Below are 27,995 nucleotides of genomic sequence, written 5' to 3'. Positions count from 1 at the left end.
TAGCTACTTGGGAGGCTGAGGCAGGAGAATGACTTGCACCAGGGAGGCGGAGGTTGCAGTGGGCTGAGATGGTACCACTGCACTCCTGCCTGGGTGACAGAATGAAACCCCATCTCAAGAAAAAAAAAAGAAATATTTTAACCATTTGCTACTAATATTTTAAACATTTTATTGCTGTAAGGAGACGCTAAGTTTATAGAATTCCTCTCAAGCAGTAATGTTGGTATGTTTCTCTTCTTTCTGATCACATGCTTTTTCATTTTCCCATGACAGGCTAAAGAATCCCTGAAACAGGTGCGCCATTCTCTCTATTTGCAAATGCAAGTAGAACAACTCAATGAAAAGAATTAATCTTACAGTTTTAAATGTTGTCAGATTTTCCATTACGTATTGATTTTGCAACTTAGGATGTTTTTGAATCCCATGGTTCATTTCGATTGTTTTTAATCTTTTTTTGTTATTAAATTCTTGTAAAACAGAAGTATTGTTTGAAGTTCTCAACTGAGATTTTTACTTTTTGGATTTTTAAGACTTGCTAATGTCAGAAAGGGCTTGCATGTGTCTATCAAAGCAACAATGGCTGCTGTTGGCTAAAAATCCTTGTCAGCTTGTCCCACGTTTATTCTCTATGTGGAGGTGAAAGGGTCTGTGCTTGGCATTCACTTTCATTCTTAGACTTAATTTGGAATCATCCTTTTTAAAAAAATCAGAGACCAGGTCTTGCCAAATCAAACTCCTGGGCTCAAGCGACCCTCCTGCCTCAACGTCCCACGGAATCATCTTGTCATTAACTTCTTTTTTTAGTACGCAGTAGTTGGGAGTAAGATCTTTTTATCATTTATCAAAAAGGCATAAATGTTCCACCAACCATAAAGTATAGCTGGTACTTTCTGAAACAGTGTATATAAACGATTGCTTTTGAACCTGCAAATCACAAGTTTCAGGTATCGAAGCCGAAACAGCTAAACTTCTCAGCCTCTGGCAGATTATTAACAAAACAGTATTATTCAGATTCTGTATCATATTAATAAGAATTGAACCTTGAAAGTAGCATCTGTTATTCTATTAATGTGATCGTGTGTGAATGGGTCTGATGACTGTTGGACTGTTTGTTTGTAGGAACTTAACATGGAAGATGCTGACAGAATCATATTTTGCAGGTGTTCAGCCTATAGTGGCTAAGGATGATCATGTTTTCTATTTCATCCTCAGAATGCCATACAATAATTCTGGAATGCTGAATTTTTTTAAAGTAGGAATTAAAGTCATACACAAAATGTGGTAATTCATACGTAGATGAAATATTAAACATTTTATATGACCCAGTAAAAAACATCTATCAATTACACAAATGAACAAGAATGTGAGTTAGAAAAATGTAATAAAATATGAATTTCAAATATTTTATTAAGGGATGATTTAATTCCTGGATTTCAAAAACCTTTAAAAACATCAAACAATAAACTTTTATAAAAAAGTGACAAAATACAAGTTAAATCAGCTAGATTTTTGTGTAACCCTGCAGTTTATTAAAAAATAAATACTACAAATGCTTGTAAATTTTTATTTATCTAATTTCCTGAGGATTTTGTTTCTGCATATCAAACCCTTTCACCATGGCCAACATGAACTTTTTTTTTTTTTAAGGCAGTTCTCTGCCGGGCATTAAACTTTAAAACATTTGAATCATTGGACCATAATGCTTCAGCCTAACGATATTTATATAAAAAGAAGAGAAAGACATTTTATTTTTTTTGAGATGGAGTTTCACTCTTATTGCCCAGGCTGGAGTGCAATGGCACAATCTCGGCTCACTGCAACCTCCACCTCCTGGGTTCAAGTGATTCTCCTGCCTCAGCCTCCCAAGTAGCTGGGATTGCAGATATGCACCACCATGCCTAGCTAAAATTTTTTTTGTATTTTTATTAGAGACGGGGCTTCTCCATGTTGGTCAGGCTGGTCTTGCACTCCTGACCTCAGGTGATCCGCCCACCTTGGACTCCCAAAGTGCCGGGATTACAGGTGTAACCACGCCCGGCTGAGAAAGAAAGACATTTTCAATACAGATTGTAAAATAAGATAGATAGCCTCTATTAATTAGATTTTGGAAAGAAATGCAGCTTTTTAGTTAGCATTGAGGCAAAACAGGGAACCTGCTTCTTTCCAATTGCACTTGGGTCTTTGCAAAAGTCCACTTGGCGCTGAGAAACTTTCCTGTTCACCAGTGTGAGGAGTTCTGTGAACTCTAAGGAGGAGCCATATTTTCCCAACATCTCACACAAATCTTGAATGTACCATGAGCCGTTCACAGTTTCCCGATGAGAATAATATCCTAAAAAAGTGAGAAGGAAAATGTTGCTGCAGTTTTCTGGCTTTCAATTACTGTGTGTATTCTTTATAGTTACAGAAGTATAAGTTCTTAAAAATCCTTAGAAGAGTCTTAAGATGTGTCCATGATATATATGGCTTTAAATTTTTTTGACTCTTTTCAAATGGGAAAAGAGATTAATTCTATATAGTTTTATATACACGGGGTTAATTCTATATAATTTCCTCCATTTCCTAAAAAATTCCCAAGATAGACAATGATTGAGACATGAGATTACTAAAAAGTCAAACAAAATTATTTACTACAAAAGCAAAGAACCAGTATCAAAACATTTTTCTGTTGGGCATGGTGGCTCATGCCTGTAATCCTAGCACTTTGGGAGGCTGAGGCAGGCAGATCACTTGAGGTCAGGAGTTCGAGACCAGCCTGGCCAACATGGTGAAACCCCATCTCTACTAAAACTACAAAAATTAGCTGGGTGTGGTGGCAGGCACCTGTATTCCCAGCTACTCAGGAGGCTGAGGTAGGAGAATCACTTGAACCCAGGAGGCAGAGGTTGCAGTGAGCCAACACTGGACCACTGCACTCCAGCCCGGGCAACAGAGTGAGACTCTCTCTCAAAAAAAAAAAAAAAAAAAAAAATACACACACACACACACACACACACACGTATGCAATGGCTCATGCCTGTAATCCCAGCACTTTGGGAGGCCAAGGCTGGAGGATCGTTTGAGACCAGCCTGGGCAACATAGCAAGACCCAATCTCTACAGAAAAATTAAAAAGCCAAGCATGGTGGTGCATGCCTATAGTCCCACCTACAGGGAGGCTGAGGTGGGAGGATTGCTTGAGCCTGAGAAATTGAGGCTGCAGTGAGCCATGATCATGCCATTGCACTTCAGCCTCAGTGACAGAGTTGAGACCTTGTCTCAAAAAAAAAAAAGGCTTTCCATGACAATTACCACAATGGCACTACCACCCTCAGTAACTGATGGCAGGCTGCTAATATTAATATAATTAATTAGACTGTTGCTTTACTCAATATAACTCTCAGGAATTATTTTTCTGTAAGGTACTTTACACTTTCATTTATCACTCTGTGCCATGTGGTCAAAGAAATTCTAAGTCTGTGAGCTTCAGGATGGAATCACTATGTCCCAACCGAAAGATCTGACCCAAACCAATCAAAGGTGAAACTTACAGGACCTTAGCCAAGAGAGGCAATTATGTTTGTTTTAAACACCACACACCTTCTGCAACAGAGTAACACATGAGGAAGTCAGCTCCAGCAGGCAGTGTGTAAACGGAGGCTGCATCCACCTCAGTTATGTTGGTGTCCAACTTGTCTGTCTGATTATCCACTACATCCAAAGGAATGACTGGCACATCATGCTGGTTTCCCCGACATGCCTACAAGACAAGACAAGGAGGAAAAACCCACCTCTTTGCCTACTGTTTCCTTCCCAGTGCTTAATGTGTGCAGTGAATGTGTAAGCCAGTACCTCTTCATTACAACAGAAACCACATTCTGAGCAGTTCAGAAGCAATACATTCAGGTTTAGAGGGCACAAAAGCCAACAAAGTTGTTTCCCTACTTAGGTTTTCTTTTAGTTAATGTTTGTTTTAAGAAAAAATTGGCACCCCCAAGTATACATCAAATTATGTTGGTAGAAGGGTATATTATAGAGGAAAAAGCTTGTGGTTTTAAAATTTCTTACAGATTAACCACACCCAGGGCACACGGTGTTACCTTCCCTTTTGAAAGCTATAGTATTGACCTAAGTGTTTCTATTTAGGCAGGCAGGGTATTTCCAGATTGACTTTTGCTTGCCTGGCTGCTGCTATAAATTGTTAGGAGTTAAAATGACATCCAGCCTGACCTGAGGAGATACCTATTAATGCACTTTCTTCCTTGTGTGTCCATTAAACAGTGAGGTCTCAAATTTTTACCCACTAATTCTGACTCACTCAGAATTTACATTAAATTTAGACTCATAATTAACATTAAATTCTGACTCACTCAGAGGCTAACATTATACTCTTCTCATAAGTGACTTTTACAAGCTGAATTGTGTTCCCCAAAAATTCACATGTTGAAGTCCTAGCCCCAATACCTCAACTATGACTGTACTTGAAGACAGGGCCTTTAGAGGTGATTAAGGAAAATGAGGTCATATGGGTGAACCCAAATCCAACATGACCAGTGTCTTCATAAGAAGAAATTGGGACACAGACATGCACAGGAGAAAGATCATATGAAGGCACAGGGACAAGACGGACACCTACAAGCCAAGAAGGAGGCCTCGGAAGAAACCAATCCTCCCCACACCTTCATCTGAGACTTCCAGCTCCAGGACTGTGACGATAAATTCCCGCTGTTTAAACCATACGGTCTGTGGTACTTTGTTATGGTCACCCTATACACGAATACCGCCAGCTAATAAGATTCTGCTGTAGTATTATAAATGCATCAATCAGTTCTGAAATGGTTAAAGAATTATGAGCATCAAAAGAAAGTCCTGAATGATTTCGAATCATAAAATAAATAGAAAATCCCTATTATCCCGTTTTTATAGGCAGATTTTAATCTTGGTATCAGCAGGCTTATTTTCAGGCCTTTTTTCTACTGTCCTTCCTAAATATAACATAGAACACCTTTAACCTGATGACATCACCTGCCCAGTCAACTGCAATAAGAATAACAGCGAGCCTTTACTGAGGGCGTGCCATATGCCAGGCACTGTTCTAAGTGGTTTTCATTCATTAAGTCAGGTGATTTTGCCCGCACCAGCACCCCATGTGGCAGGTGCTCTTTTTACCAAGAATCTAAGGCATAGAGAGATAAAGTAACTTGGCAAACGATTTCATTTGTGGCTTTCTTCCCATAGTAGCTCATTAGTTATTTCCAATTCTCTTGTGTTTGACAGTGTTGGCCACTCCCCTTTTCATGAAACAATCATGTCATTATTTGTTTCTTGTTTTTCTCCTGGTGTCCATCCTCAGTATCTTCCCTCTTCAGTCCATTCCTCATGGGTGCCCCTCGGTTTTGTTTTACGCTCCTTTTTCAGGCTGTATTCAACATGAGTAAACTCATCTAATCCCATAGCTTCCACGACCACCTCCTGATTTATTTCTCCAGCCGAGGCCACCTGTCTTAGGTTCTACACCTGTATCACCAATTCCATGTCCCACAGACATTCCAATGCAGTTGTCCAAACCAGAAACGAGGCAGTCATCCTTCACTTACAGCCACTTCCTCACCCCAAAACAAGGCTTTATGGTAGGATGTGAAATGCAGTTTCATGTTTGATATGGTTTGGATGTTTGTCCCCTCCAAATCTCATGTTAAAATGTGGTTCCCAGTGTGGGAGGTGAAGCCTGGTGGAAGGTGACTGGATCATCGGGGAGGATCTCTCGTGAATGGTTTAGCATCATCCCCTTGTGATAAGTGAGCTCTCACTCAGTTCACATGAAATCTGGTTATTTAAGAGAGTCTGGGACCTCTCCCTTGGCACTCTCTTGCTCCCACTCCCAACAAGTCATATGCTGGCTCTCTGTCACCTTCCACCATAATTGTAAGCTTCCTAAGGCCTCACCAGAAGCAGATGCCAGCACCATGCTTCCTGTACAGCCTGCAGAACTGTGGGCCAATCAAATCTCTTTTCCTTATAAATTACCCGGTCTCAGGTATTTCTTTATAGCAATGTAAGAATAGACTAACATAATGTTATTTCATGTCCTCCATGCCATTCATGGAAATACAGAATTGTGACACTGGCATGTCAGGTTTCTCTTTTGTAGTTCAAAATCTTTGGCCGGGTGCAGTGGCTCACGCCTGTAATCCCAACACTTCGGGAGGCCAAGGCGGGCAGATCACCTGAGGTCAGGAGTTCAAGACCACCCTGGCCAACATGGTGAAACCCCATCTCTATGAAAATACAAAAATTAGCCAGGCATGATGGCAGGTGCCTGTAATCCCAGCTACTCAGAAGGCTGAAGTGGGAGAATCACTTGAACCCAGGGGCAGAGGTTGCAGTGAGCCAAGATTGCACCATTGCACTCCAGCCTGGGGGACAGAGTGAGACTCTGTCTCAAAAAAAAAAAAAAAATCCTTAATGATGTGCCAAGTAATATTCATGCAAAAAAAAAATTTTTTTTTTTTTTTGAGACAGAGTCTCACTCTGACGCCCAGGCTGGAGTGCAATGGTGTACTCTTGGCTCACTACAGCCTCTGCCTCCCAGGTTCAAGCAATTCTCGTGCCTCAGTTTCCCGAATGGCTGGGATTACAGGCACCTGCCACCATGCCCGGCTAATTTTTGTATTTTTAGTAGAGACGGGGTTTCACCATGTTTGCCAGGCTGGTCTTGAACTCCTGACCTCAGGTGATCTGCCTGCCTCAGCCTCCCAAAGTGCTGGGATTACAGGCGTGAGCCATCACTCCTGTAAAAAATACTTTTATCCCTAAAACCAATTTGGCAGCGGGGAAACAATCTTGGTTTAAGGGGCAATGTGAAAGGGATGAGACAGGATAGGACTAGAAGGCTTTATTTTTCCATTCTTTCCACTGGTTTATATGCTCTCCACCTCCCAAACAAGCAAACTTAGTCTGATGAAGTTGCCTTGCGTGGCACTCTTCAATCAGCAGGTTATGTTTTCCAATGGCGCTCCTTGATATCAGGCTCGGCCAGGGAGTAGCACATTGGTTACTTTGTGAGTCACTTCAAATGTCAATCCAAATGCTGTTATTTTTTAATATAGACAATGAGAGTGTCAAAGAATTATTACTAACAGCTCAAAGTGCAACTATGATTGGCCAGAATTCAAAAAGGGCCTGTCCAATTACTGGAGAAAGTTACTTTCAAAACTGGCTTTAGACTTTTATCACATGTTCAGAATGACAGACTTTATAATTAAGATGATAATGTAATCAGTCTTACCTGAATGATAAATATCTTGGGTTTTCCAACCAGGCTCTGACACTTGTCTCCTTTGAACAAGCCAGTTAATGTCTGAATTTCGATTTTAGCATCATATGCATAAATGTGATTGCCTTCGCCATGGCTCAGGAAGACACACACAAAGCAATCGGCATCTGCATGGCTAGCAGTTGACACTATAAAGGACCCCAAAGAGAATATAGAAATGAAAATATGATGCTTGTTATCTACACATAAAAATTCAGTTTATTAACACAAGAATAAAGTTACATCCACATGATTGGGGAGGAGGAAAATTTGTAGTTTTGTCTTTTTTGTTTTTTTGAGACGGAGTTTCACTCTTGATGCCCAGGCTGGAGTGCAGTGGCGTGATCTTGGCTCACTGCAACCTCCACCTCCCGGGTTCAAGCGATTCTCCTGCCTCAGCCTCCCAAGTAGCTGGGATTACAGATTCAAAACCATACCCAGCTAATTTTTGTATTTTTAGTAGAGAGGGGGTTTTGCCATGTAGCCAGGCTGGTCTCGAGCTCCTGCCCTCAGGTGATCCACCTCGCCTCGGCCTCCCAAAGTGCTGGGATTACAGGCATGAGCCACCATGCCCGGCCTACTCTTTAATAAGTGTAAAATATCTGTAATGAAACAACTTTAGTCTTTAATCAAACAGAATATACCATACTGTATCTTATTTTTTAAAAAATCCAAATTTATTAAAGTTCAGAGTAATAGAGTTTGACCAAATTTCATTAGCCTTTCTAAAACACAGAATGATGTGGAAAACATAAAGGGATTATGATAGGGAATCTCACTTAAGATCCAAGTTATTTTGGCAATAAACTAAAAATTTCCTTGAATCAGCAGAGACCTTAGAGCAGAGTGGAAAGACCCAGAAACTGCTGCTCAACAGCTTCCCACGCATTGCTGCACTTTCACTATAGGAATACAGCACTTAGGGCCAGGCACAGTGGCTCACGCCTGGAATCCCAGCACTTTGGGAGGCCGAGGCAGGTGGATCACTTGAGGCCGGAGTTCAAGACCAGCCTGGCCAACACGGTGAAACCCCATCTCTACTAAAAATACAAAAATTAGCGGCCGGGCGCGGTGGCTCACGCTTGTAATCCCAGCACTTTGGGAGGCCGAGGCGGGCGGATCACGAGGTCAGGAGATCGAGACCACGGTGAAACCCCGTCTCTACTAAAAATACAAAAAAATTAGCCGGGCGTAGTGGCGGGCGCCTGTAGTCCCAGCTACTCGGAGAGGCTGAGGCAGGAGAATGGCGTGAACCCGGGAGGCGGAGCTTGCAGTGAGCCGAGAGGGCGCCACTGCACTCCAGCCTGGGCGACAGAGCGAGACTCCGTCTCAAAAAAAAAAAAAAAAAAAAAAAAAAAAAAAAAAAAAAAAAAAAAAAAAAAAAAAAAAAAATTAGCCGGGCATGGGGGCAAGCTACTTGGGAAGCTGAGGCAGAAGAATTGCTTGAACCCAGGAGGTGGAGGCTGCAGTGAGCTGAGATCATGCCACTGCACTCCAGCCTGAGAGGGGTCAGCAAGACTCCATCTCAAAAAAAAAAAAAAGGTTATAGCACTTAGAGCTTCCAAAAGAGTACTCAAGGCCAGGTGCGGTGACATGAGACTGATGTCCTCCAAAGCTTCTGAGCAAAGTAGAAAAGCTGGTAAAAGCAGCCAAAGTTAGAATGATGTGCAGTTTAAAGAAGAGCTCTGAAGAAAGTTTAAAGTAATTATGCAAATATAATGGTTGGCATGCAGTGATGATTATAATATGGGTTGCTGTAATTAGAATACCTACCCCATATTGATGTTGTGAGAATTAAAGGAGGTGATGTATGTAAACTAACACTATTTGGAAACCAGTGAGAAAATGGGGCATGAAAGGAGTCAATGACAAAATGAGCCTGTTGACTGCCCAGCACCTGTAGTATTTGCATTTTAGGCTTTTACTGCCAATTGAAGGGGTCATTTCATTCATTTCTACAATAGACTGTAACTAGTGGTATGCTAAATATAAACTTTAGAGGCATAATTATTTGCAAGGGTCTCTAAATGTGCTGCGTAATGGAAACACAGAAGCATACCCAAAACCTGTAACCTGTGCTAAATTAATACCTTTTTTGTCACACAAGTAATTACTTGTACCTGTCTTTACAGATAGGATAAAGGACTCGGTCTCATTAGAGGAAGATGAACTATATAATAGCAAAACTACCTACCCTCATGAATTTTGAGCAGTAGTTCTTCTGCTTTAAGATCGTTAAAGCATTTCACATCAAATCCTAGATCTGAAAACCTAGTGATATATTAAATGAAATGTTAGCCTATAAACTTTTCAAAGTTGTCAGACACCCTTACTTTGGAGGAATCTATACACATTCTAATGACACATAAATTTGCTTTCTTTAGGAGAAAAGAAATATAACAATGGTGGTTTTCCCTTCATTCACCATGGTAGGAAAGGATTTAATCATAATGACAGCCGATTCAATTTAGAGTATTGTTGTCTACCATGCAAATGTTAGTACAAATGCAAAAGCCTGTCAACATTTAATAGAACAGAGTAAGGAAGATAACTCTGGCAAGTTCTTTTTTTTTTTTTTTTTTTTTGACACAGAATCTCTGTCACCCAGGCTGGAGTGCAGTGGCTCGATCTTGGCTCACTGCAAGCTCCACCTCCTGGGTTCGAGCCATTCTCCTGCCTCAGCCTCCCAAGTAGCTGGGACTACAGGCTCCCGCCACCACGCCCAGCTAATTTTTTGTATTTTTTTAGTAGAGACGGGGTTTCACCGTGTTAGCCAGGACGGTCCCGATCTCCTGACCTCATGATCTGCCCGCCTCAGCCTCCCAAAGTGCTGGGATTACAGGAGTGAGCCACCGCGCCCGGCCAACTCAGGCCAGTTCTTAAGGGAGGCTGCATCAAAGCAAGGTCCATCCTCCAACACTCTTGATCTGTTGTTACCTCATTAGTGTTGACAAGTTATGATAAGTAACTTTTTTTCCCTACTTATGGAAGTCTGGAATTTTTTTAATTTTTAATTTTTTTAACTTTTCTTTTGGAAACATGGGAAAAAAACTATTTTATTTTTCATTTTAGAAACGAGGTCTCACTCTGTCACCCAGCCTGGAGTGCAGTGGCACAATCACAGCTCAGTGCAGCCTTGAACTCCTGGGCTCAAGCAATCCTCCCCCTTCAGCCTCCAGAGTAGCTGGGACTACCGCCACCATACCCAGCTAATTTTTATTTTTTGTAGAGACCAGGTCTCACTCTGTTGCCCAGACTTGTTTCAAACTCCTTGCCTTAAGTGATCCTCCCACCTTGGCTTCCCAAAGTGCTGGGATTACCAGCATGAACCACCACACCTGGCCAAAAGTAATTTTATCACTTAACTGCCTCATCTTGATAGGTAGATAAAACTACTACCTGCGGGTAAGATTGTCTCTGTCTGCGCAGGTGCCCCGCCTTTCTGGCAGTGTTAAGTGCCAAAAGAACCTCTCATGATTGAAGATTAAAGCAATTCCTCTCCTCCTGTGGTCCATTTTGTACTTTTCTGCCGGATCAAACATTTCTCTGTTAATGAAAAGTTGAAAAATAATCACTTCAAGTCATATTAAATAATAAGCCCCTCCAAGTTCTAGGTCAACATGTAGGTAGAGATCTGAGCTTCCTCCTTGCCAGGCTGATGTTCCACTGGTGTGCTCCAGGAAAGGCCATGCTAATAAGGAAAGTCCTGAAATATCTCTCTGCCAATTGGTAAAGAGCAGCCATGTGCCATCCTGACACATCCCTAACCCTCTGCCTTGATGTCTTTCCCCCGGCCCCCAGGAGCCAGCAACCAAGAATAACCACAAGGCTCAGAACAAAGCTCTAGTTCTAGGCTCATGCCATGCCAATTAATATGCATTCTGAACATCACTCCAGGTCCCTCGACAACGAGGGGCAGCACAACCTGCCTATCTACAAATGAGCTCCCCAAAGGCTAAAACTTGGCCTACTCAGTTTTACTTCCTAGCTCCCAGGACCCATTCTTGCTTTGATTTCTGTAGGCTGATCATGACCATCAAAGGAAGAGACCTTTATTAGAAAAGAGCACGGCTTTACCTTTTATAGAAGGCATCTGTTTCTGTCATGTTTTCTTCCCCACCTATTAAAAAAAGTTGATTTTTGTTAATTATTTTTGACTTATGGCAGTAAAATATAGTAGGAACTCCCATCCCCCTTCTGACTCCCAAACTCTAAGACCCTTCTGTTTTGGTTAGTTTAAAAGCCAAAGTATATGAAGAAAAGGAAATGAAGGGAAACTGCTTACTAATAAACAAACTATAAATTGACAGCTCTATGCTTTCTCACCCCAAACTCTACCTGCAAAATAACAATCTTATAAACAGAAATGGAGAAAATATTACACAAATGCGTTCACTGCAAAGTATGCCTAGAGTAACATAGTTCTGTGATTACAGAATTGAAATATGAAGTTGCTTTGTTATGCAGAAAATGTTTTTGCACGTTTTCTGAAAAAAGAATTAAGTCCTACAGGAAAACTGAAATACAGTTTGTGGTTAATGCTGGATTAGCAGTGGCATAGGCCTGGAAGAGGTAGAAGTTTGGGTGGAGGAAGGGAAGGGCAAGGGCAAAGACTTGGACCTTGGATCTCCTATATGACACATCTGCATTTCCAACCCTATTAGGAGAGCCCTCTGCTCTCCATTCTCAACTGGACTCCCTACTCCCTGGACAGCCTTCCACTGAATTCCTCTCTACTCTCTAGAGCAGTGCTATGTCATGAAGTGTCTGTGATGGTGGAATTGTTCCGTATTTGCACTGTCTCCTAAGGTAGCCACTGGCCACATGTGTCTACTGAGCATTTAAATGCAGCTAGTGCAACTGAGGAACTCAATTTTAATTCATTTTCAATTTAAATTAATGGCCAGTGGCTTCTACACTGGACAGTGCAAAAAGTGTGGCATCTTCTACAATAAAGGCCCCATCCACTCATGCATCTGTTTTTACCTGGTAGTTCAACAGCTTAGAGGGGAGACAGCAATGAATAAACCGAAATATTAGCAGTATAGCAAAATGCACCCTTCAGTTGAGGAAGAATGACCCTAAAGCACGGACTCTTACCCATCATCTCCTAGCCAAAAGGGTTGGTTCCCCTCTCCTTAGAGATCTCCCCATTACTAGCCCCCATCACCTGATTGATCTAACCTCACTTCTCCTCAAAACAACAAATACAAGGTGGGGAATTCAGTTCAAGTCCCTTTTAGCCTATTCCTCCTGGAACTGCCCCAAGCAATGAGACCCAACTAAGACCCCACTAAGGCTTCCTCTGTCCGTATGCCCTCAGTCAGTTTTGCTCAACCTTGGGCATCAGAATTCCTGGTGTGGATGTTAAAATGCAGATTCCTGGATCCTAACTGAGACAGAATCAGAATCTCGGAGGAAGAAGGCGATAGCTGCATTTTTCACAAAGTGATTTTTACATTAAGGTGTGAGAGCCAAAAGCAACCTCTCCAACTGGTCCTCCCTGCTGCATGGCAGATGAGAAAGCTGTTTAGTCCGACCTTTGCCCTAGGTGAGCACAGTAACCAGGTACTTCCTACTCCACACACTGCTCTATGAAGAAAGCACAGGGATTTCACTCTTCCCATTTTCAAAAGCTGTCGGGATCTACTGCCTTTTGATAACCTCACCTGCTTATCTTTTAACCAATCACAGTATAAACAATAACTTCAAGAAAATTAAATCCATATGTCACAACCATCCTCCTCACCCACCAAAATTCTGCACAACTTGGAAAGCACTCAGCGTCTCAGTGTCTTCCTCGGTGGTAGCAGGCCAGCGGCTCACCTCCTGTGGCTTCTGCTCCATACTGACTGCTGAGCCAAAGGCGGCTCACAACCTAACTCACGGAAGCTGTGCCAAATGGCTGCTCAGCAAACTAACTCATATCCCTCAGGGTGAAAACACTGGAGATGTATTCTTGCTTGGGTCTTTAAAACTCTTGTTTCTCATATTCCCAAAGAAGTAGCTTCCCAGTTGTTAGCTGATACATTAAAATTAATAACTTAAGATGTCAGTTTGGGTTGTCTCAAATATGCCCTCACATTAGTCAAGACCTACAGGTTTAGGAATGGCTAACTAGTATTAAGTAGCTGCTCAAGAAAATCTGTTTAAAATGACGTTCTGGCTGGGCATAGTGGCAAACCTATAGTCCCAGTTACTTGGAAGGCCGAGGCAGGAGGATCTCTTGAGCCCAAGAGTTCTAGGATATAGTGTGCTATGACTGGCCCTGTGAATAGCCACCATACTCCAGCCTGGGTAACAGAGCTAGACCCCATCTCTTAATACATTCAGTTTCAAAGTTAACAGATTTGGCAACCTCAGTGAGGGATTTTTTTTTTAAGTTTTTTGTTGTTGTTGTCGTTTGTTAATGCTATGGATGTAGAAAAAAACCTAGGCTCTGGACACCCCAGTTCTGATGCTGGCCAGCTGTAACTTACCTTCACTCTCACAAAGTGCACCCTGCATCCTGCAGTACCAGTTAATGACCAGGTCCAGTGACCACTCTAGCAAACACTGAATCAGAACAAAAAGCTATGGAGACAGATGTCAGGACCTAAGTTCCAATACTTTTCTGGAGTTGATAAACTTTACCCACAGATTGCAGAGAAAATAACACATCATGACCACCTTGAGCTGTGTATCCCAAGCATACAAGCTTTCCAGAAGGGGGTACTTAAGTATCATTATGCCGCATTAATATTTATTTTTTATTACTATATTTTTGGGACGGAGTCTTGCTCTGTCACCCAGGCTGGAGTGCAGTGGCATGATCTCGGCTCACCACAACCTTCGCCTCTGGGTTCAAGCGATTCTCCCACCTCAGCCTCCTGAGTAGCTGGGATTACAGGCATGCGCCATCACGCCCAGCTAATTTTTTTTTTTGTATTTTCAGTAGAGACAGGGTTTTGCTATGTTGTCCTGGCTGGTCTTGAACTCCTGGCCTCAAGTGATCCACCTGCCTCAGCCTCCTGGTAGTGCTGGGATTACAAGCATGAGCCACCACGCCCGGCCTGCATTAATATTTAAAAACCTGGATAAAGTAAGAAATAGCCTTATTGATATGGAGAAAATGAATTTTAATGAAGGAGCTACCCTCTATAACAAATATAGAAATTCCTTTTCATCTGCAATCTACTTATCAAAAATGTGCCCTTCTTTAAACCTGATTCTTGACCTCTTTTCACTTTTTTTTTTGAGACAGAGCCTCCCTCTGTCGCCCAGGCTGGAGTGCAGTGGCGCAATCTTGGCTCACTGCAACCTCCGCCTCCCGGTTTCAAGCGATTCTCCTGCCTCAGTCTCCCCAGTAGCTGGGACTACAGGCGCCCACCACCGTGTCTGGCCCTCTTTTCACTTCTCTTCCTTTGCAGGATAATGTAACTGCCACCTCCTTGTTCCTTAAATCAGTTTAGGTTTTACAAAACTAATCATTCCTTTTTTCACCTCACTCTAATTTGATAATCCCTCCAGATGATCCTGCCAGCTACCATTTGTTGATGGCCTGACGCCTGAGATACTTTATCTCACAGCTCCACAGCTCAGGAACAGGGACAGAGAAAGTGGGCCAGGTGTGCCAAGATCAGCAAAGTGGAGTTGAGATTGAAAGCCAGCCCACCTGCAGATTCCAAAGTCTCTGTAGGCCCATCTCCACGCAGCCCCTCCCACCCGAGACCAGCTACCTTTCTAAACTTTGTTCAACTTCCCAAACGCCTTTGGTCATTCTACTGTCATCGTCTTCATTCACTGTACTCTATGAAAATCTACCCATCGGCTCCATCAACAATGTATTTAGTAACCCTATGTAGAGTAACCTCCATCAAGCCTAGAACATGCACTGGGGAGTGCGGTGGAGGACGAAGAGGAAGGGAGCAGGTGAGTGAAGGAAAGCCCCGGCTTCCCGCACCTAGAGACTGCAACTGGACCCTGCACTGTGCCTCCAGGACAAGGCTACCTATCTACTTCCTCTACGACCATGTGACTTTTACAGCTTGCCTCTGGAGCACCACTTCCTTTGTGCAGCAAAATATAAAAAGTTCTTAAACTAAGGCACTCTAACCAACTGCAGGCGTTTCTTTTTTTTTTTTTTTCTTCTTGATTCGAAGTCTCACTCTGTCGCCGAGGTTGGAGTGCAGTGGGGCGATCTTGGCTCACTGCAACCTCCACTTCCCGGGTTCAAACGATTCTCCTGTCTCAGCCTCCCCAGTAGCTTGCGCCCATGCCTGGCTAATTTTTTGTATTTTTAGTAGAGACGGGGTTTCACCGTGTTAGTTAGGCTGGTCCAGAACTCCCGACCTCTGGTGATCCGCCCGCCTCGGCCGCCCAAAGTGCTGGGATTACAGGCGTGAGCCACCACGTCCGGCCAACGGCAGGCGTTTCGACTTTTTGTTTTACTCTGGCCAGGCTTGAAGTTTCTAAACTTTACCAGTAATAAGTGACAGAACGTACGCTCTTAGCAGTTGATTACTTTGCAGAGAAAAGTTATTGTGGTTTTGGCTCAAACCGACAGACAGCAGCAGGTTTCCTGGATGCAAAAGAGAGATACCGGGGTGTGCTGGCCGCCAGGAACTGGCCGCCTCCAGCTGAAGCCCGGGCGGACCCAGGGTCTTGGCCCAGGCACCCTGCGGGTCAGTTATGTTTTCACTATGACTCGGCGGAACAACCCCTCCTTTTTACTTTTCGAAGTGAGCAAACAAAAGATCCAGCCCCCAAAAGTCAACATTTCAAACGGCCAGGCGTGGGGGAAAGCCAGGCCCGGGTGGGGACAGCCTTTTAAGGTTTAAATAGACGGGGCGCCCCGAAGGCGCTCATCGCCCCGGAGGACAAAGGCGGCAGGGGCACGCCCCGGCGCCGGCGCCGCTTCCCGGGACCACTAGGAGGCGGCAGCCAGGTCCCCGAGTGTTTCTTAGACTGAAGCGCGAAGCCGTCCCCACCCGCCCTGAGCGCTTCAATCCAAGAGTGCAACTTCTCCAGGCCGCCCTGCAAAGCCGAAGGAACCCGCGGCCCCGCTCCGGTCCGCGCGCCCGGCCCGCTAACCGCGTTTCCCCTCCAGCCGAAGCAAGACGCATACCCGCTCGGTGCCCAGTCGACGCCCCTTGCCTACCTGCTGGGTGCACCCTGCGGAGCCCCGAGGCCGAGCTCATTGCGGCCAAGCGCTCAGCCAGACGCCCTGGTCTCCGCTTCCTAAAGCCACATGCTCCCGGGCCGGGCCCCGCCCCCGGCCAGTCCTCGGCGGCCCCGCCCCCTGCCCCCGAGCGTGGGGCCAGCTGGTTCCGGTTGCGCGCCGCCCCGGCTCCCGCGGATCGGGCTGGTCCTTCCCAGAGTTAAAGCTCCTCCCAGTCGGTACGGAGCCCGCGGGGGCCAAGAGCGCGGGGGCGGGGAGACGTACGCGGTCTACGCCTCCAGGCCCACTGGGACCAACTGAGCCCTGGGAACATGCCAGTTGCCACCCCGGAAGACACACGGACCGCCTAGCCCGAGGCAATTTCACATCACTTGTGTGAGCTCGGCCTCATTTAATCCCAGCTGCCCCAAACATTTGCTCTTCCTGACTTTCCAGAGCTACAGGCATAGATTGTTTTATACCGCTCAGCAGATACTGCCTCTATTTCAACATTGGCTCGCTTTGTGTCTCTGTGTCACATTTTGGTACTCTCGCAATATTTCAAAATTTTTCATTATTATGTCTGCTATTGTGATCTGTGATCAGTAATCTTTAATATTATTGCAATTGTTTTGGGGCACCATGAACCGCGCTCATAAAGGGGAAATTAATCCATAAGCCCTGTATGTGTTTGGACTGTTCCACCCACCTTTCCCTTCTCTCTCCCTCTCCTGGGGCCTCCCTATTCCTGGAAACACAATTTTGAAATTAGGCCAACTAATAATCCTACAAAGGCCTCTAAGTGTCCAAACGAAAGGAAGAGTCTGTCACTTTAAATCAAAAGCAAACATGATTAAGTTAGTGAGGAAGTAATGTTGGTAGGCAGAAAGCTAGGCTTCTTGCTCCAGTTAGCCAAGTTGTGAATGCAAAGGAGAAAAGCCAAGTCATGAATGCAAAGGAAAAAATTTGAAGGAAATTAAAACTGCTACTCCAGTAAACACATAAAAGACAATAAAGCTAAACAGCCTTATTGCTGATATGGAGAAAGTTCTAGTTGGTCTGGATAGAAGATAAAAACAGCCACAACATTCCCTTAAGCCAAAGCCTAATCCAGAGAAAGGCCCTAACTTTTCAATTCTGTGGAGGCTGAGAGAGGTGAGGGAACTGCAAAAGAAAAGCTGGAAGCTAGCAGAAAGGATGGTTCCTGAGGTTTAAGGAAAGAAGCATCTTCATGACATAAAAGTGCAAGGTGAAGCAGCAGGTGCTAACGTAGAAGCTGCATCAGGTTATCCAGATCTAGCTAAAATCATTGATAAAGGCAGCTACACTAAACAACGATCTTTTGTTTTTGAGACAGTCTTGCTCTGTCACCAAGGCTGGAGTACAGTGGTACGATCTCGTGCAACCTCCGCCTCTGGGTTCAAACAATTCTCCTGCCTCAGCCTCCCAAGTAACCGGGATTACAGGATGTGCCACTATGTCCAGGTTAATTCTGTATTTTTAGTAGAGACAGTTTCACCATGTTGGCCAGGCTGGTCTTGAACTCCTGACCTCGAGCAATCTGCCCGCCTCGGCCTCCCAAAGTGCTGGGATTACAGGTGTGAGCCACTGTGCCCAGCCAAAACAACAGATCTTAAATGTATATGAAAACGGCCTTCTATTGGAAGAAGATTCCATCTAAGACTTTCATAGCTAGAGAGAAGTCAATGCCTGTCTTCAAAGCTTCAAAGAACAGGCTGATGCTCTTGTTAGGGGCTAATACAACTGATGACTTTAAAGCCAACATTCCTGTACCATTCTGAAAATCCTAGCGCCCTTAAGAATTATGGTAAATATGATCTATAAATGGACCAACAAAACCTAGTTAGTGACAGCACATCTATTTACAGCATGGCTTACAGAATATTTAAAGCCCACTGTTGAGCTCTAGTGCTCAGAAAAAAAGGTTCCTTTCAAAATATTACTCCTCATTGACAATACACCTGGTCATCCAAGAGTTCTGATAGAGAGGTACAGAGACTGATGCTGTTATCATGCTTGCTAACACAACATCCATTCTGAAGCCCAGGGATCAAGGATAAATTTTGACTTTTAAGTCTTATTTACAAAATACATTTCATAAGCCTATAGCTGTCATCGTGATTCCTCTGATAGTTCTGAGCAAAGTAAATTGAAAATCTTCTGGAAAGGATTCATCATTCGAGATGCCATTAAGAACATTTGTGATTCATAGGAAGTCAAAATATCCACTTATGGTATGTAACTAGAAACTAGAGGGGGGAAAAAAAGAAAAACGAAAAATTAAAAATACATGTATCAGCCACAGTGGCTCATGCCTGTAAACCCAGCACTTTGGGAGGCCAAGGTGGGAGGATTGCTTGAGGCCAGGAGTTTTGAGACCAGCCTAGGCAACAATGCGAGACCCTGTCTCTACAAATTTTTTTTTTTTTAATTAGCCAAGAGTGGTGGCACATGCCTGTATTCCCAGCAACTCAGGACACTAAGATGGCAGGATTGTTTGAGCCCAAGTTTGAGGCTGCAGTCAGCTGACTGTGCCACTGCACTCCAGTCTGGGTGACAGAGTAAGACGCTCTTTAAAAAAATATATATATGTGTATATATATATATACACATATAAAATATATAAAATACATATATAAATATTTAAAAATTATATATATTTCAATTGGCACACTGGGTGGTAGGTTACAGGCAGGACAACATACCTACCCATTTTATATATACACATACACATTATATATAGGTATATGTATACATCTCCACATTAACAGGAGTTTGAAAGAAGTTAATTCCAATCCTCATCAATGATGTTGAGGGGTTCAAGACTTCAGTGAAGGAAGTCACTGTAGATGTGGCAGAAGTAGCAAGACAAATAGAATTGGAAGTGGGGCCTGAAAATGTGGCTGCATTGTTGCCATCTCATGATAAAACTTTGATAGATGAGGAAATGCTTTTTATGGATAAGAAAGTGGTTTCTTGAGATAGAATCTACTCCTGGTGAATATGCTGTGAATAGTGTTTAAATGACAACAAAGGATTCAGGGTATTAGTTGACAAAGCAGTGGCAGGGTTTGGGGAGATTGACCCCAATTTTGAAAGGTCTGTGGGTAAAATGCTACCAAACAGCATCACATGCTACAGGGAAATCTTTAGTGAATGGAACAATCAATGGATGGCCAGGTGCGGTGGCTCACGCCTGTAATCCCAGGACTTTGGGAGGCCAGGAGTTCAAGCCCAGACTGGCCAACATGGCGAAACCTTGTCTCTACTAAAAATACAAAAATTAGCCGGGCACGGTGGCAGCCACCTGTAATCCCAGCTACTCAGGAGGCTGAGGCACGAGAATCACTTGAACCAGGAGGCAGAGGTTGCAGTGAGCCAGGATCATGCCACTGCACTCCAGCCTGAGTGACAGAGCAAGACTCCATCTCAAAAAAAAAAAACAAAAAAAAAAATTAAGCAAACTTCCTTATTGTCTTATTTTAAGAGATTGCCAGTCATCCCAGCCTTCAGCAACTACCACCCTAATCAGTCAGCAGCCCTCAACAAGACCCCACACCAACATTTATAACTCACTGAAGGCTCAGATGATCCCTAGCATCTTTTAGCAATATTTTAAAATTAAGGTATATACATTTTTTTTTTTTTTTTTTTTTTTTGAGATGGAGTCTCGCTCTGTCACCCAGGCTGGAGTACAGTGGCGCAATCTCGGCTCACTGAAACCTCTGCATCCCGGGTTCAAGCAATTCTCTGCCTTTAGACATGATATTGCACACTTAACAGACTACACTTTAGTATAAACAACTTTTATATGCACTGGGAAACCAGAAAATTTGTGTGACTCTTTTATTGATGGTCTGGAACCAAACTCGAAATCCCTCTGAGGTATCCCATAGGGGGTGGCATATACGTTCCTGTTTCATGTGGTAGTCCTTTCCCCAGTGCGAGTTACTTTCTAGGACTTGCAGTAACTTATTTTAAATGCTATTTGTATACGAGACCTGGGCCAAAGTAAACTGGAGGTAACGCCTGGATTCTTTTTTTTTTTTTTTGAGACAGTTTAGCTGTTGTTGCCCAGGCTGGAGTACAATGGCATGATCTCAGCACACCGCAACCTCCGCCGCCCGGGTTCAAGCGATTCTCCTGCCTTGGCCTCCCAAGTAGCTAGGATTACAGGCGTGCACTACCATGCCTGGCTAATTTTGTATTTTTAGTAGAGATGGGGTTTCTCCATGTTGGTCAGGCTGGTATCAAACTCCCGACCTGGTATCCGCCCACCTTGGCCTCCCAGAATGTTGGGATTATGGGCATGAGCCACCGCACCCGGCTTCTCCTGGATTTTTCAAATCTGGCTTTCATAGGTAGAGCTAATTCAAGGACAGAATCATGCAGAAATTCACAGAACGATGAGGGTCTCTAGATTATGGTGTTTCTTGGGGAGAGCATGTTGTCCTACCCAAAAAATAGCAGCCAGTGTGCCAACAAGGTGCCATGGGGTGCTCAATGTTGGATTTAATTTAGCTCCTCCTTGGGTGGTTGGCTATTGTAAAAAATTTACTTTGATAATGCTTTCAGATTTGATGAAATGGTGGCTTTATCCTTTGTAATTCCTCTGGACCTTGTAATTTTAAAAGTAAGCAACCTGAGAGTGGAAAAAAATTAAAATGTGTTAAGGCACCACTTCTAATATATTAAAATAAGTATAATGAATACTCAAGAAATAGGTATAAGGAACTCATCTCATACTACTATTTGGGAGAGAAAAAATCTAATTTGGTAACTTCTACATGTGCCTGTGGTTCAAGTCTTGATGTCATTAGAGTATGAAATCAAAGAAGGGTTTTTACTCAAACCATTTACTGTTCATTGTATGCATAAAATATTTCAGAAATCACTGTCTTAGTAACTTATCCTGCAACAAAGACATGGAATATCCATATTTCCCTTGTATGGTGGTTGTGATGATTGGGTTAAGTGACTGTGAAGGACTCAGAATACTGCCTGCCATGTGAAGAGCTCAATGAATATTGGTTATTACCATCTTCTTGTATTCGCTGGAAATAGGAATGGCATTTTTTGGTTTCCTCATTACCTACCCCAGTTGCCTTGCATGTGGCTCAATATTTAGCCATTGACTACAATTCAGGGTTTTCACATTTACACTCTGGCTTTTATCCAGTCTGAATGAGTTACCTGACCACCAGAACTTCCAGTCCTTTGGCCTCACTTTCAGGGTCTCTGAGTCCTGAAAACATTCCCTCGACAAGAGTGGAACTCCAGTTGGCTACTTTCTACTTATCTGAAAAGAGCAGATGGAAGGATATTTGTCATTTTTTCTCCATAAGTATCTTATTATCTCAACGTTACTACTATAGTCTATGTGGTTAGGTATTTAAAACAATATTTTGTCTACTTTTTTTCCCCTTATTCACCACTGATCAGGATTTTGTCTAAAAATATAAATACAGAGCATTTTCTTGGGTACTTATTTCAGAATTACAAATGTATAATTTTAGCCTCTTAAAGCAACAGCTAGCCACAGTAAAATGGCTGAGTGCCTGGGACTGGGAAACAGGCTGCCCAGGTTCTACTCATGGCTTCCCCATTTTATTTGCTGTTAGATATTTGACAGGTAATGCAACTTAACCTCTCATAGCTTCAAACTCTTTGTTGTAAAATGAGGTCCAAATCTATTCCAGAGTTTTTGAGACAGTAAATGGCAAACTCCTATGAAAGTACTGAACCCACAGCAAGCTTTCAGTACATTAGTTATTTTCAGCACTGAAGATTACCTAAACTTCCCAAGCTGCGGTCTATGAACCAGCAGTATCATCATCTGGGAACTTGTTAGAAATGCAAATTCTCCTGTCTACCCCAGACCTACTGAATCAGAAACTCTGGGGGTGGGGTCAGCAGTGTGTTTTAAAAAGCCCGCCAGTGAGTCTCACGTATGTTCATGTTTGAGAACCACCAACATAGACTGGAATCCTACCAAGCGCTCTCTTCCCTCTCAAAGAAAAATATTCCCACAGCAAACCCATTAAAATTCAGATACACGAAGTTAACTGATAGGATGACTTGATTCTTCCTATATCTGAATAGTTTTCCATAAAAGTGACTTATTGAAACTGGTTTGCCCTCATATCTCAATTGTGTTCTCATTACAGCTTCTCTGTGCTCAATGTCTCCTTTATGAAATAAACAGCCCTCTCTGTCCCTGGAAGAAATGTGTCAAAAGATTTTAAGAAGATAGGCATTATTCGAAGGCAATATATTATTTTAAAATATAAATAAAAGTGGAACTTATTGAAACTGAAGGTCTTGGCTTGTCACCTATCATAGGAATGAAATATATGGAATAAAGTTAAGTTCAGAGATAATTCTACAACTTAAAAATTTTGGCCACTGATTTTGGTGTTTAATGTTTTTTCTTACATAATTCATAGAAATACTAATTTCTATGATGATTCTGATTGCTATACTTAAAACTTGAAAGCCAACAGAGAAATGTTTGTCAAGTTGTCAACAAGGAGATTTTTGAAGGATGTTATGGAAACTGAAAAAGTAAGCCTGAGGCAAAAAGTCTAACATCATTGTGACATATATAAAAGATGACACTACTGATCCCTTTACAGTTTTATTAATAACTATTATTTTTCATATACCGGTTGCACTGATTCATTTTTGCTCTTTTATTTTTTAGGCAGATGGCTGGTTTTTGTAGGATTAAGCAGTGAGGAAAAACAGCAAACTAAAAATGCTACTTCAAATATAGCAACAGTCACTACATAAGGCTTAAATCAATATATTCCAAGTAATTTCTATGAATTTTGAACAATACAATGTAGTGTATGTGGAAAGATCTTGCCTAATAAGTTTCATTCTACTCCTCAAAGTTACTGAAGTCAGTCAACTATTAATAACAGAATTGTTTTTATAGAAAGATTCCATCTTCTTTACTGTTAGATGTTATACCTGTCTTGTACTAGGATAAAATAATGAGCATTGTGCATCACACCTTCTGATAATCTCATACTTCTATAAATACTGAAATAATCACGCTTTTAAGTTTAGAGAGAGTTGGTTTTAGGCTAACAATTCTTTTTCTTTCCAAGACAGTCTTATTCTGACGCCTATGCTGGAGTGCAGCGGTGCAATCTCAGCTCACTGCAACCTCTGCTTCCCAGGTTCAACCAATTCTTGTGCCTTCACTTCCCGAGTGGCTGGGATTACAGGCATGTGCCACCATGCCCAACTAATTTTTGTATTTTTAGTCGAGGCAGGGTTTTGCCATGTTGGCCAGGCTGGTCTCGAACTTCTGACTTCGAGTGATCTGTCCACCTTGGCCTCCCACAGTGCTGGGATTACAGGCCTGAACCACCATGCCCAGCCTCTAACAACTAATTTTAGTAAGTATTATTGGACTAGTCTACAGGTTCACTGAAAGACAGGCTACCTGTGAGGATGTGTTTAATTAGCTTTCGGCCTTGTATCTCAATTCTGTCTTCATTACAGCTCTGTGCTCAGTTTCTCCATCTATGAAATAAAAACGGCCATATCTGTCCCTGGAAGAACTATGTCAAAAGATTTTAAAGAGACAGGCATCAATTGAAGGCAGTATTAAAGTATAAATATTACATTTCTTGCAAAGAGCTGCTGAAAGTTAGTTCTTGTTTTTTCTGTCAATAGGGAAAATATCAACTTTAAAATCTAAATATATGCCACAAAATTTTGGGACAAATTTTGAATTGAAGACGGCAGTACAAACTCATGTTTAGCTTTGTACACACATAAATAATTATAGATGTGTACATATGCATGGGTTAATATACATAGGTATTTCTCAACTCTGCTACGAACAGTGACATCCCAGTAGCAACAAGCACATCTAATGCCCAGATCTTGGTTTCTAAGTATGATTCTCCAACAAAAGGAACCAGGGCTCTTTGGAGCAGGGGTTGATTCTAGGGATTCTAGGGTTGGGGCAGCGAATATACAAGATTAACCTGGAGCATCTTGTAGTGCCAGAAAGTAAGGAAGTGCTCAAAAATCAAAAGGATGGGTACATCAAAGGGACATAGTAGCCAACCTGGCAGAACTCCTAATAGCCAAGCTGGACAACTTAAGCAACAAAATAAATACTGTGTTACCCAAAATACAAAATATACATGAGTCCATACTGATGTAAACAAATTAGGGTGGGAGGGAGAGACAAATTTTCCATATAGAAAAATTCCAAATACTACATATGGATATTCCCACTTCCAGGAGGTTGAATGTAATCTTTCCCACCTACCACCTCCCATGACTGGACTTAGTGACTGTTTTCCAAAGAACAGAAGTATGGAAAGGGAAAATAACAGTAATTTTCAGCAGCAAAACCAACACACACTACCTTAACCAAGTGTCCAAAGTTAATACACCATCAAGCTGATAGCATGTAACTCCTGACATGATGCAGTGAGAAGGACCTTCACCTCTGGTATTCTTCCGAAAAATCTATAACCTCACTCTAATCATGAGGAAAACATCAGACAAACCCAAATTGAGGAATATTCTACAAAACACCTGACCAGTACTCCTCAAAACTGTCAAGGTTATGAAAGACTGTGGAACTATCACAGACCAGAGGCTAATTAGGCATGACGACTAATTCAGTGTGGTATCCTAGATTGGATCCTGGAAAAGAAAAATGACATTAATTAAAAAACTAGTACAATCTGAAAAATAAAGTTCCGTTAATAGTAATTACCAATACTGGTTACTTAGCTTCTGAAAAATGCTTCATGGTTAAATAAAAGGTTAACACTGGGGGAACTGGGTGAGTAGTCACAGAAGCTCTCCATGTATCTTTGCAACTTTTCTGTAAAATCCCGTTGTTTTTTAAAATCTGAACATAAAAAACTGTTTCTACTGATTTTTGTGTAATTTGTGATCATGAATTATACTTTATAAAGATACTGAGTTTCTCCTTTTGAGAAAGCCAATGCTGCTAACAAAATCTGTGAGTTCATTATAAGTGTAAAGTTACCTGGACAAGTATTTCAATAATAAATATTGATAAACCATTTTTTTTAAGATAGTGTCTTGCTCTGTTGCCCAGGCTGGAGTGCAGTGGCACGATCTCAGCTCACTGCAACCTCTACCTCCTGGGTTTAAGTGATTCTCCTGCGTCAGCCTCCTGAGTAGCTGAGACTATAAGCATGCGCCACCAAGCCCGGCAAATTTTTGTATTTTTAGTAGAGACGCCGTTTCGCCACGTTGGCCAGCTGGTCTCAAACTCCTGACCTTAAGTGATCCACCCGCCTCAGCCTCCCAAAGTGCTGGGATTATAGGTGTGAGCCACTGTGCCCTGCCGATAAGCATTATTAATAATGGCTTACAAAACTGTACCTTTTATAAAGGTTTGAAATTCAATTGAGGGTTCCAAACATTTAAGTGGAAACCCAGTTTGCTCACTTAGCCACAAGGCATACATGTGCCTTGTCTCTCTGGAACAGCTGCCACCAATTCAAGTTGGAAGATACTAGGTTCCCAGCGATGACATATCTCCAAAGTTAGGAACATGGCCCTTTCTCCAGAACATACTTTTCCTTCTGCCCTGTTCTACCTGTAATGACTTACAAAGAACTGCCTCTCCCTATGTTGTCCTTCTCTGACTTTGAAAGTCAGTTCATCTTAATAACTTTGGCCATGGGTTACCCAAAGGATATATAAGGCTTGAGGTCCTGGGCTAGGGAAAGCTTAACAACTAGTAGTCAGCAAAGACCAGTCTAGGAACATAACTGAGCCTTCCAAGAGATTGAAAGTTTTCAACATTCATAGACATCTTCAGAAGCTGTTGAAGTTTTCTTGGATTTGCTCTAAACATATGGTAATAATTTTCAATGTAAATAAGAAATCTATAAAAGGCAGTTCTTTATATCTTGCCTTTTCCATCCTTTTGGCTCTAATTAAAGGCTTTTTGAAAAGCAGTATCAAGCACAAATTTTAGTAAGACCACAGTTAGTAAAAGGTTACAGTCTTTAAAAAATCTATGATAAGGAACAAGTGCTGGGAAATAAATAACAAAGCATAACAGCAAATAGTGCCTTGATATATTAGGTTAAATATCATTTATCTCATTAAATCCATCTTTTCTCCAACTTGGCAAAGGTTATAGCAAAAGATGACACTTGTCATGTGAGTAGCTCATAAAATGGGAGTGGCTATGCTTCTGAATCGCATTCACATCACCTTCTAGGCATGTTACATAATACTTAGCTATCCCGGGGTTGCTCCTTAGGAAGTTATCAGCTGATGGTTCCAATTTTACAACTGGAAAAATGGAAACCTTGTCCTTGTAAGTAGTCCTAATAGAAATGTGACTTACTCATATGCTCAACGGGCTACAGAGAAACAACATATTATGTTGTACTTTAATTACATATTATGTGTAATTAAAATGAAAAAAAAAAAAAGTCCGTTCCTTCTAGGCATAAATGCATATTTAAAATTTCATAGTAAACAAATATTTGTAAGTGATAATGTCCCCATATCTCCAAATAAGATAATGTTGAACAGACCTTATGATAAATTTTATATTTGATCTCTTTTTTTGGTAAATATGGTTGTGAAAATCGAGTTATATGTTCTTCTTTCCAAAATTCTCCGCTTAACAAGCACTTGTTTTTGATATTGGTCAAGATATTTGGCATACTAAGTAAGGGAGCAATGCTGGGGAAGATACCTGAGAAGACAAGTGTGCCCTTCCCTCACTATCTCCCTCACTTTTTTTGCTCTGAGGTTTTAACATCAAGATATAAATTATTTTAAGGTCTCAAAATAATCCTTTCACAAAAATAAGACAGTTTTATGTTGTAAAAACATTAGTTATTTGTCAAAGGTTATGTTCTTCCGTCTTCATCTGTCACTAGCTGTCGGCATCTCCTTTAAAGATCAGTTTTTTCTTCATAATGACACCAGCATGCGGCGCGTTGGCTGTCCAGATATGGTTTACAACCTAAATGTATAACACTGTCAAACAAGAGCTCCACTGTTGTTTCACATGCTGCAAAATAAGAAAATGGGATTACTGTTGGGCAACTGCATTGCTCTCTTTTCACCTATGTTATACATTACAGCACAGCAACAAGCATATCCCTCGTGAGCACTGAAATGTATGCTAGATGAAAGTCACCAAACTCTCACAAGCTGTAGCATATTTACGTACACACATATATATCTACAGATTTCCAGTTTTAGTCTCATGCATCTTATTTTTTGCTTGCATTCAACTGTTCAACCCAATTTTTTTTTTTGAGACAGGGTCTCACTCTGACACCCAGACTGGAGTGTCATGGTGCAGTCATAGCTTACTGCAGTCTCCACATCCTGGGCTAAAGTGATCCTTCCACCTCAGCCTCCTGAGTAGTTGGCATTACCATGGCCAGCTCATTTTTAATTTAAATTTTTTAATTTAATTTTTAATTTTAAACAGACACACAACACCACACCCAGCTAATTTTTTTTTTTAGTAGAGATGAGGTCTCACTATGTTGCC

The 27,995-nt window shown here is 42.0% G+C and overlaps 3 protein-coding genes across 7 annotated transcripts in view; 1 reads left to right on the top strand and 2 right to left on the bottom strand.

Annotated features, from left to right (window-relative positions):
* MCUB (mitochondrial calcium uniporter dominant negative subunit beta) overlaps positions 1 to 1,560 on the top strand; it is a 129,340-nt gene extending 127,780 nt beyond the window's left edge. Inside the window, exon 8 of the mRNA XM_055274902.2 lies at positions 274 to 1,560. Coding sequence (XP_055130877.1) covers positions 274 to 351 — 78 coding nt within the window. The 3' untranslated portion in view covers positions 352 to 1,560. The remainder of the gene's footprint in view (positions 1 to 273) is intronic.
* On the bottom strand, positions 1,390 to 21,744 carry CASP6 (caspase 6). Of its 3 annotated transcripts, none has more exons than XM_055274906.2 (7): positions 21,647 to 21,744; positions 11,371 to 11,413; positions 10,693 to 10,839; positions 9,488 to 9,564; positions 7,267 to 7,442; positions 3,579 to 3,738; positions 1,390 to 2,332 (listed from the first exon to the last, which is right to left on the bottom strand). In XM_055274906.2, exons 2-7 carry the CDS (start codon positions 11,397 to 11,399, stop codon positions 2,094 to 2,096), a joined length of 828 nt encoding a protein of 275 aa, XP_055130881.1. In that variant the 5' UTR covers positions 11,400 to 11,413; positions 21,647 to 21,744; the 3' UTR covers positions 1,390 to 2,093. The 3 variants fall into 3 exon arrangements, with proteins under 3 accessions (XP_055130881.1, XP_055130878.1, XP_055130884.1); XM_055274903.2 differs by lacking the exon at positions 21,647 to 21,744 and adding an exon at positions 16,433 to 16,606; XM_055274909.2 differs by lacking the exons at positions 9,488 to 9,564; positions 10,693 to 10,839; positions 11,371 to 11,413; positions 21,647 to 21,744 and adding an exon at positions 16,433 to 16,610.
* PLA2G12A (phospholipase A2 group XIIA) overlaps positions 20,941 to 27,995 on the bottom strand; it is a 22,713-nt gene continuing 15,658 nt past the window's right edge. The window contains exons 4-8 of one of the 3 annotated variants that reach the window (XR_010120304.1): positions 27,019 to 27,503; positions 24,849 to 25,132; positions 23,910 to 24,027; positions 21,647 to 21,752; positions 20,941 to 21,095 (exon numbers count right to left, since the gene is read on the bottom strand). Coding sequence is in view for 1 of the 3 variants with exons in the window: in XM_055274910.2 (XP_055130885.1) it covers positions 27,385 to 27,503 (119 nt within the window). In the remaining 2 variants the exon portion in view is untranslated. Of the gene's footprint in view, positions 21,096 to 21,646; positions 21,753 to 23,077; positions 27,504 to 27,995 lie in introns of those variants that run through there. The other 2 variants (XR_010120303.1, XM_055274910.2) reach the window with 2 other exon arrangements.

This window comes from Symphalangus syndactylus, chromosome 4 (genome assembly GCF_028878055.3).
Source record: "Symphalangus syndactylus isolate Jambi chromosome 4, NHGRI_mSymSyn1-v2.1_pri, whole genome shotgun sequence".
NCBI classification, from domain to species: Eukaryota; Metazoa; Chordata; class Mammalia; order Primates; family Hylobatidae; genus Symphalangus; species Symphalangus syndactylus.
This window is presented reverse-complemented; position numbering and strand designations above follow the sequence as displayed.